The 10,361-nt window shown below is 51.4% G+C and overlaps 1 protein-coding gene across 1 annotated transcript in view; it reads right to left on the bottom strand.

Moving 5' to 3' along the window:
* Positions 1–7,039: 7,039 nt before the first annotated feature.
* The window catches only part of WNT7A (wingless-type MMTV integration site family, member 7A), a 62,345-nt gene continuing 59,023 nt past the window's right edge, over positions 7,040–10,361 (bottom strand). The window contains exon 3 of the mRNA XM_008572965.1: positions 7,040–9,423. Within this exon, the coding sequence (XP_008571187.1) occupies positions 8,944–9,423 (480 nt within the window). The 3' untranslated portion in view covers positions 7,040–8,943. The remainder of the gene's footprint in view (positions 9,424–10,361) is intronic.

Below are 10,361 nucleotides of genomic sequence, written 5' to 3'. Positions count from 1 at the left end.
AGCTCACAGTGTGTGAGCCCGACCTTATGCTCTTGACGACCCTACTGCCCTTCTAAACTCCAATCCGTGTTCTCTCCTGAGTACACTTTGCTGGGATTCCTGCCACCCCGTGCCTTCCTTGCCAATAGTTGGTGCTTACCCACATTAATCGACCATCTTTTCAGAGGTCAAAGGAAAAAAAATAAAACAGCAGGGAAGGGGGACAGGCTGTTGGGGAAAGGATTTTACTTAAGGAAATAATTACATATTAAGTGGAAAAGTCCACCAGAGTGCTCACTGATTCACTGCCACCATGTCCCCGACAGATCTGCAGCCCTGGCTGCCTTCCAGCGGCAGCAGCCACAGCAGAGTGTCCAGGTGTGCCGGCTGGCAGGTGTGGCCCGAGGGGGAAGATGTCGTTGTGAAGAGGAAGGCCTGGTGTTACAGGACGGAGCGGTCTGGCGCCTAATTCAGTTCTAAATGACACAGCTGGGAGCCAAGCCTCAGTTTTCTTTTCTGTAAAACATGTGTCACTATGGTGGAAAAACCCAGGGACCTGCAGATGTTGCCAAGTGTCCCCTGCCCTGTCTTCCTGGAGAACCCTCGTGCCCAGAGAGGGTCAGAGTGAGGCTGCAGGGAGCATGGTCCTCCTTGGTCACCCAGAGGGGAGGAGGCAGGAGGAAGACAGAGGCTGCCTCTGGGGGGTGGCAGAGGTGGGGGGTCGGGTGAACAGATGGGGTTGCTCTGGGGGCAATCTCTCAAAGTGGGTCTGGCTGGCTATCGGGGATTGGGGAGACTCTGAACTTGAGGGGAAATGTCACCAGAAAGAAAACTGCCCACAATCACCACCACAACTTAGCCCCCCATCTGTGCCGTAGGGGGAGGGGCTGTAATGCCCCCCTCTACAGATGACAGAGGTGGAGGGGCTGGCTCCAGGGCGCACAGCGGGGGGAGCTTCCTGGGGTAGAATCCATGAGGCAGGGTGCCCCATCTTGCTCCTGTCCCTGCCCTCAGCACCCAGAGCAGGCCTGGTACAGTGAGGGTTGCCAGATTTGACAAACCGAAATATAGGACACCAGTTAAATTTGAATTTCAGAGAACAACGGATGCTTTTTAGTATAAGTATATCCCGTGCAATATTTGGGATGTACTTTTACTAAATGTTTTTGTTGTTGCCTATCAGAAATACACATTTAACCTGGCATCTGCTTTTATCTGGAAGCTCTAGGCACAGGGAGGGGCAGGAGACGGCAGGGATTGGGGTGGGGGGTGTCTCAAGTCAGACCACCTGGGCTTGAGTCCTGACTCTTCTACTCACTGGCCCCACAACCCCATCAAGTTCCTGGAAGTTCAGCCTCAGTTTCCTTCCTGTCTTAATAGCGCCCACTTCTCAGTGCTGGTGTGAGGATTCCGTGTACTCACCCTCCAAAGCCCTAGAACGGGGTCCGGTTCTAGGTAAGTAAGGACCCTATTTTTATTACTTACTGAATTTGGGTGAACAGAGGAAGTACAGTCAATTGCTAACTGTGTGTCTAAAGCAGCATTTCTCAAACTGTTGGATCTCAGGACCCCTGATATTTATAAAAATTATTGCAGTCTGAGGTGTTGTGTATGTGATGTCTACCAACATTTATAGTAATAGAGATTAAAGCTTTGAAAAAATTTAAATATTTGTGTATTAATTTATTTAAAAATAATGTAATGAACCCATCCTGTTTACATAAAAAACAAGTTTTTAGTTAAAAATAGCTCTGTGTTTTAAAACCAATAAAATTAAGCAGTGAAAAGAGGGCCTCATTTAGCATTTTGCAAATCTCTTTAATGTGCTGCATAATAGAAGTCGGCTAGAGTCTCACGTCTGCTGCTGTGTTCAGTCTGCTACCATATCACAAGGCATATAGCCTCTGGAAAATTCCACAGTATAGTGAAAAAAGCAAACATCCTCTTATTGCTATAAAAATAATTTTGACCTTTTGATCTCCTGATCCCTTGAGAGAAGTCCCCGGACCACGCTTTGAGAATCACTGTCTCAGGCCAATTTCAGGCAGGGGTCTGCCCAGCCCCTGATTCCTGCCTGGCCCCTATGGGGTGGGGGCTGGACCCAGGCTTGCAGTTTTGAGGTCATGCCAGTGCAGTTAGTCAACAGTGAGCATTCGCTGCTGCCCTCTGATCCAGTAGCACTGGGGAGGCAGGCCTGGGATTGTCTCCTGCACTTTACAGTGAGGACACTGAGGCTCAGAGGGTGGAAGAGCCTTGTCCAACCTCTTCACACTAAAAGGGGCAGAGCTGTGAGGGGGACCCAGTTCTCAGGGCTGAGAGCCGGGGCTTTGTGGGGCTGTTTCCTATGCAAGGCAGGCCCACAGCCTCAGAGGATGCCCTCCTGGGCTTGAGAGGCTCTCTCTCTTCATACTCAAGTATCTTCTGCTGGGTGTGGCCTCCCGAGGGAGGTGACACTGGGTCTCCCTCCAACCTGCATGTCCCCGAGTCCTCCTGAAACCTCCACCCAATATTCACACACACGTGCACACACACACTGGGGCCTGCCACCAAGCAGGTGCCAGAGGCTGCAGGTGAACACTGAAGGTCCAGCCATGGCCTCCCAGAGAGACAGGTTTGCCCAGGCCTCCCCCAACACCAGACTGTGACCTGCATCTGGGTGGGTGTGCATCTTGTGAGTGTGACTCTGCACCTCTTGGGGTGACCCGCGTGTATCTCTCAGAGCCTCTTGTGGGGTCTGTCTAGGGCTCTGACCATGGTTGATGTGTGTTTGCACTCCCTTTGTGAGTGTCCAGCTTCTCCCTCAGCTGTATGGGTCCCTCTGGGTCTCTTGCTCAGTGTGTGTGTATGACTGTGAGCATGTGTGACTGTGTGTGTGTGTGAGTGTGTACTTTCTCTGGGTTGGGATGGCTTGCCATCTCAGGGGCTAAGCTAGGGGTGGCTGCAGAGCCCTTTCGTTGTCTCCAGCACATTGTTCTGGGGCCAGGAGTGTTGCTGTGGCAACCAGTGGCCACCCTCTCAATGGAGCAGATGTGCCTGTGACCACGTGGAGGGGTTTGGTCTACCCCAGCACCCCCACCCGGCCCCTGAGCAGGCAGGCAGCCCTCAGGATGGAACCTCCTCCTATCCTCCAGCTAATCCACTCAGATGCCCTCCTGAGCCCACCACCCTGAGCTGGGGTCCAGGCAGTGGACCTGGTGAGTCTGGGAATAGGCTCTGGATCTCATTCATTCTTATTCAACAATTATTTATTAAACCCAACTATGTACTGGACACTGGAGACCCTATAACAACAAAGATAGACAAAGTCCTGCTCTCATGAAACTTAACAACTGTATTAATACCCAAAGCTCACACTTCGATAGCCTTACATTGTGCCAGGCACTGAGTCTAGCAATTTATATGTATTAACTCATTTAATCACTGTGATAATCCTACCACTGCCCCCTTTTACAAATGGGGAAACACAGGCACACAGAGGTTAAATTACTTGCCCTAAACTACAAAGTCACTAAACAGCAGAGCCAGGTTTGAACCCAGGGCATCTGGCTCCAGGCTACATGCTCTTAATCACTGTACTGTAGAGCTGCTAATAAATGAGAAAAATCATTTTCAGATAGTGGTAAGTGCCACAAAGAAGCAAAAGTCATTGATGAGGGGGGCACTGGGAGCCAGGGATTGTGGGGGTATATCTTGAAGTGTTGGCATTTGAGTCAGGGACGAAAGAGCCAACCATGCATAGATCAGAGGGAACAGAATGTGCAAAGGCCCAGAGGCAGGGCAGAACCTGGCTTGCTGGAAGAAGAGAGAAGGAAAGCCATGGCGGCTGGAGCCTAGTGAGGGAGAGGCTCTGTGTTTTAACAGATGAACCCCCAAGTCTCAGTGGCTTCCCACAACAGACATGTATTCCTTGCCAGTGAGTGTTTCTAATCAGCAGGTGTCTCTACTCCAGGTGGCCATTCAGGGACCCAGGGTCTTTCCTTCCATTGCCTGGACCTGCAGCCTCCTGGGTGGCTGTGCTGAGCCCATGAGGTGTTGATGGGCTAGGAAGTGGGTCCATCACCTCTGCTCCACAGTCCAGAACCCAGTTGCATGGCCCAGTAGAGGACCTGGGTGTGGAGAGAAGCCTTCCAGAGTTAGCCACACAGATGGCTGGTGAGTGTGCAGACAGAGAGAGAGGTCAGACGTGGGTAGAGATTGGGGCTGGGAATTGCTGTCAGATGGCTAGAGGAAAACAAGACCCAAGACTGAGCCCAGACCTGCACACTGATCGAGGTGAGAAGCTGAGGCACGGGCTCCATATGGCAGAGTGGCCGTATCCCTGCTGCCCCATCAGCCCTTAGGTGCTCTCCTGCCAATGTGGATGTCTTCCCACTAGTCCTGCTGTCAAGTTTTGGGAAATTATTCCCCTCCTTCTCCCCATGCCCTTTGCCATGTGACTGGACAGTCCTCTTTGTAGGAGGTGGCATCTACTTCACCAGGCCCTGAATTGGGGCTGGCCCCATGAGTTGCTTTGGCCAGAAGGACATGGAGGGACTAATGTAGTGGCAGTGGCCTCAGAGAGCTTTGCAGCACTTGCCCCACTTTTGGAATCCTTCCCCTCTAATGGGAAAGAGCTTGGTCTAGCCTGCTGGAGGACCAGGGCCCAGTCATCCTAGCTGAAGCCATCCTAGACTACCCCAACGTACGTGAGAGAGTTCTGCCAAGATCAGCAGGGCCACCTACATGATCCCCAGCTGGCCAGAGTTGCATGAGGGAACCCAGCTGAGACCTGGAGTGACCAATGCATCCATTGACTCCTGAGTAAGGGGACATAGTCATTGTTTGAAGGTACTGAGTTTTGGGTTGGTTTGTTACTCGGCAATAGCTGACTGATCTACTTCCCCAAGAGTCCACGTCATGGAGCTGAGGACATGGGCTCCAGTCCTGTGGCTGTCAGTGACTTGTCGTGCGGGTGACTCCCTTTGTCTCCTGCCTTTCAGCTGGCTCTGGAGCACTGTCAGGGAGCGTGGTTCTGACTGCAGCAGGTGGGAGGAGAATAAGGGCCAGGGCTGCGCAGGGTGGCCCTAGATCCATCCTCCCTGCAGCAGCACGAAAGGCTCCTCAGAGGACCAGGACTTTGTCAGGTGGAGAAGGAAGGCGAGTGCTCCAGATGAAGGAATCAGCAGAGGTACGAGATATGCAGGGAAACGTGGGGCCACGGTAATTCTGCGCCAGAGGCAAATGCGGTGTGGTGGTACGAGAAGGCATGAAAATTGCTGGATCCTCACCTGGCACAGAGTACTTACTTCATAAATGGCAGCACTGCTACTGCCAGGCACGAGGCTGCCGGGACGGCAGGTGCCGGGTCAAGAGGGGATAAGGGGCTTGAACTTTATCTACAGGGCGACGGGGAGCCATGGCTGCTGGTAGGCAGGGTGTGGGTTGGTCTGACCAGAGCTTGGAGGCTGACCTGATGGCGCCTGAGTAGATGCAGGGAAACCCAGGAGGAGGCACGGCATTCTTCCAGGTGTGGGATGATGGTGGCTGGAGTCAGTGGTGAGGGAATTCATGGGATACTCCGTGGAGGCAGTGCCAGGGCTTGGTGACCTTCCAGATGGGCCAGTGAGGGGGTGCGGGGGTTGACGGTGACAGTCTGTGTCCAGCTTAGGCAGCCTGTGTGGCCCACAGCCTGAATCCTTTCTATCTTCCTTGGGCCTCCGTTGGAGGTGACAGAAGGCTCAGGACCACGTACTGACATGGGACAGCCCGGACTATGGCCCTTGTTGCCTCACTACCAGCGGTGGGACCTTGAGGAGGTCACTTCCCCTCCCTGAGACTGGTCCTCCTCTGTGCAGTGGGAGCAGAGGCTTCCTGGGGGCTCAGGAGCCGCGGTGGCCTTGCCTCAGTGTGTGTGTGGGGTGGGGGCACAGCTCCACCTGTGCACGGAGCCCCTCACTTCCAAAATTGTGTCCCCACCTAAGCCCCACTCATCTGTGTTTTCAACACTACGAGGCTTCCTGGGGGCTCAGGAGCCGCGGTGGCCTTGCCTCAGTGTGTGTGTGGGGTGGGGGGACGGCTCCACCTGTGCACGGAGCCCCTCACTTCCAAAATTGTGTCCCCACCTAAGCCCCACTCATCTGTGTTTTCAACACTATAGTCCTGGGCTTTCTGATTTTATGAATCAGCCTCTGCCATTTTGGCCATTTGAATGTTAGTTTTACTGAAAAGCTACTTTAGGATTAGACCACTGTGCGGGGGGGTAATTTTGCCCAGCACAGAGCCAAATATTTATTACCATAGGCCGTGTTTTAAGAATCCTGTAACTGCGGAGAGAATAATAATGACAGTAATAATATTTATGAGTAATAATATTTAGCTCTCACCCTTTGCTTTGCACCTCAAAATGCCATGTGGTCATTACTGGAGGGACCCTCGCGACAGCCCCGTGCTGGAGGTGTGCTTATCCTGATTTTACAGATGGAGAAATAGGCTCAGACCACAGCTGAGCTGGGTACCAAAGAAAAGGCAGGCCCCAGCGTGGGGAACCTACAGTGTGCTGTGGCCCAGGTGGCAGGCTGGCAGCTGACCGAGCCATTCTTCTTACAGGCCCAGCTGCCCTCGTGCCAGGCTGATTGCTCACCTGGACAGTAAAGGAGGACAGGGAGGTCACTTTTCTAAGATTGTGCATATGTAACCAACATTAAACAGTCATCTGGGGAGGCTAGTCAGAGCCCCTCCCATTCCCAGGTGCCAATGAAGCCGGGAGCAGAGGGGCCGCAGGCTTGGGAAGCCCCTCTGCTCATGGGAGACACAGTATGTTTCCCAAGGCAGAGATAAAATGTGACATGGTGGCTTTGAGAGACTCCTGTATGTTTTCTCTTCATCTACCCATCCATCCATCTGTCCATCCGTCTGTCCATCCATCCACCCACTCACTACCCATCCATCTGTCTGTCTGTCCATCTGTCCATCCACCCACCCCTTCGCCTCCCTCCATCCATTCACTTCATTGTTCCTTCACATTCCCACTCATCCAGACACCCAAGAAAAGATAATTTTTAAAAAAGTCCAAGGGAAGAAATCAACAACCATCCAGCCATTTTTATTTGCCAATGCTGTGATCCAGGCCCAGTGCTGACATCGAGGAGTAGACACAGCCTAGATGCTGAGGGGCTGTCGGCATGTGGGGCCAAGGGGATGTGGTCTAAAGATATTACCAGTGGCTGTGGGGATAGAGTTCAGAGGTGGCTCAACACAATCACAGAAGATCTCTGTTGTCTCTCACAGCACAGGTCCTCATCTGTAAGCACAGACACCCCAGAGACACCTGGAGACCAGCAGATGCACAGGCACACAGCTATGTTTATATATGTATACATAACCTAATCTCCCAGGCACATGGAGAGAGACACACAGATACCCTGGTACACGCAGGAGCACATGGAAACACACAGAGACACGGACATGCATAGGCACACCAGAGGCTCTTTAAGGCGCAAGGTCACATGACCACCCCAAGAATACCTAAGGTTATACTTACACATGTGGAAATACAAACAGACACATATTAGAACACCCAAAGCCTCCTGGAGAAGAGCATTCTGGGCTGAGAGGCACTGGGTGTAGCTGGACCCAAAGCCTCTCCTTGCCGGGCTGCCCCAGGAGTGTGACACCTGGGAAGCCCCACTGGGCCAGGCTGCTCATTGACCCCTCACCAGCCACCATTCTGCCCCTTCTCTGAGGACTGCACCTCACCTCCTCCAAGGACACACAGGCCATGGCAGGGGTGTCCTCATGAGGTGCAGGCTCCCTGAGCTGACCTCTGCCCAAAGACCACGGTCCCCGTGATGGTCACACAATGCCGAGGGTGCGGCCCGCCTGCCACAGTGGCTCATCCTGAGGCCACCACTCAGTGACACTGCTCAAAGTCTGAGCCTGGGGATTTGATTTCTTTCCCAGTTAATAGCAATGGTGCCTCCACCCCGGGAATCCCAGGGCCACTTTTGCCCACTTGTCGAACAAACTCGAGGACCTAGCATGTGAGGGTCCTGGGGGCCTGGCCGTGCCCCAACGTGAGCACCAGATTAGGAAGAAGCACGGGCCATGGAATGATAGAGGCAGACTCGTATAAATAAGATATTCATATAAAAATAGTCTCTTACAAAATATTCTCTCTTATCCAGTGGCTCACTTTCCAAAAGACGGAAATTTCTGGGAGTTAATTATTATCTTTCCTCTCTCTTTCTATTCCAAACTGGATTTTTGTAGTGGTAAAGTTTGAACCAGGGAGGGCAAAAGGATGGGAAGCGTATTCTGGAAAAACATCTCCAAATCTGACCAGCTTAAATTTCTGGATAAGTAGCAGCAAACAGCAAAAAAATATAAATGTGTGTGTGTATATATGTATCTACATATGTATAAAGGATGTCTGCTCTCGTACTTAAACATCTAGTACTGCAAGGGAGCTACTTGTAAGATCAACTAGTAGAAATATCTGCATAAAGAATAACTATGTACAGTTCTACTTGGCTCTTTATCCTAGCGACAAAATCATCCCGCCAGGAAAGCAAGCAGTCCACTTTGATTGCAGAAAACGGATCCCGACGAGGTGGAAGAATTCTTTTTAATTAAATAAATTAATATTATTTTTTATCAGAATAAATTGTTAAATATTGCTATGATGAAGCCCACGTGTCTAGAGTTCCTGCTGTGAGAGGCTTCGCTCCAGCCGTGGAGGGACCTGGGCGGTGTCTGGGAGAGGGTGGAACAGTATAGTCCAGGGCTCGGAGAGGTTTTTTCCCACAGGTGCCTGCAGGAATCCCAGGAGAGGTGCCCTCCTCCGCAGAGAAGACAAGCTCAGTAATCCTGCAGCTCCCTGTGAAGATCTAAGCAGTGACCTGCCAGGGAGATCGCAGCTTGGAACTGTCCAGTCCTCCCTGCAATCTAGCTTGCGGCTGGAGGGCGGCGTGCAGTGCAGACGCGGGCTCACTTGCACGTGTACATCTCAGTGCGCTCGCTGCACGTGTTGCACTTGACGTAGCAGCACCAGTGGAACTTACAGTTGCACTGCCACACGCGGGCGTACTGGTGAGTGTTATAGCCACGGCCGCAGCACATGAGGTCGCAACCACTGGCCTGGGGTGCCGTCTTGTTGCAGGACCGGCCCTGCGTGCCCACGCTGCCCGTCACCGGGTCCTCCTCGCAGTAGTTGGGTGACTTCTCGATATACACCAGGTCCGTGTCCATAGGCTTGCGGTACGACAGGGGCTTCTTGATCTTCAGGAAGGTGGGCCGCTTGTTGCGGCTGGCGCGCACGGGTTCCACGTGAACGGCCTCGTTGTACTTGTCCTTGAGCACGTAGCCCAGCTCCCGAAACTGGGGCAGCGTAGTCCAGCATGTCTTGGTGGTGCACGAGCCCGACACACCATGGCACTTACACTCCAACTTCATGTTCTCCTCCAGAATCTGCAGGGGAAGGCGGGGAAGAGCACAGCACAGGTCACTGCATGCAAGGACCAACGCAGCCCCAGCCCAGCTGGCCCAGCCCCTGCCCCACCTGGCTGGGTGTGGCTTTAGTTTTTCTTTTTGGTGCAGGAAACTCAGATCTGGATTCCCACCCCTTCCACCTCCAGCCTTTGTGCTGGGTCTTTGGCCTGGAACTCACTTGACCACTTTGCCTTAAACTTGTGGTCTCTAGATATGCGCTGAGACCATCCAGACCAGTCCAGACCACACATAGGTTTTCTTTGGCCTGCATAGGTTTAAAAGTGACTTTGAACAAATATTTAAAAACCAAGAGAGTTCACTTTAAAAGGCAGACTTCTAGTTGTATTGGCAAACAAGGGGCATCTGGCAACACTGCAGGATACAAAATCAACACACAAAAATCAGTAGCATTTCTATTTTCCAATAGTGAACATGCAGAAAGAGAAATCAAGAAAGCTTGCCCATTTACAATAGCCACCAAAAAAATAAAATACTTAGGAATTGAGTTAAGCAAGGATGTGAAAATCTCTATAATGAGAACTACAAACCACTGCTGAGAGAAACTAAAGAGGACACAGAAGATGGAAAGATATCCCATGCTCTTGGACTGGAAGAATCAACATTGTGAAAATGTCTATACTACCAAAAGTGATATACAAATTCAATGCAATCCCCATCAAAATTCCAAAGACATTTTTCTCTGAAATGGAAAAATTTATCCAGACATTTATATGCAATAACAAAAGACCACGCATAGCCAAAGCAATTCTGAGCAAATAAATAAATAAAAAATAAAGCTGGAGGCATAACACTATCTGACTTTAAACTATACTACAAAGCTATAATAACCAAAACAGTATGGTACTGGCATAAAAACAGACACACTGATCAATGGAATAGAATAGAGAATCCAGAAA

Source organism: Galeopterus variegatus, unplaced genomic scaffold (genome assembly GCF_000696425.1).
Source record: "Galeopterus variegatus unplaced genomic scaffold, G_variegatus-3.0.2 Scaffold855, whole genome shotgun sequence".
Classification (NCBI taxonomy): Eukaryota; Metazoa; Chordata; class Mammalia; order Dermoptera; family Cynocephalidae; genus Galeopterus; species Galeopterus variegatus.
Note: the sequence above shows the minus strand (reverse complement) of the source record. Positions and strands in the feature narration are given on the sequence as shown.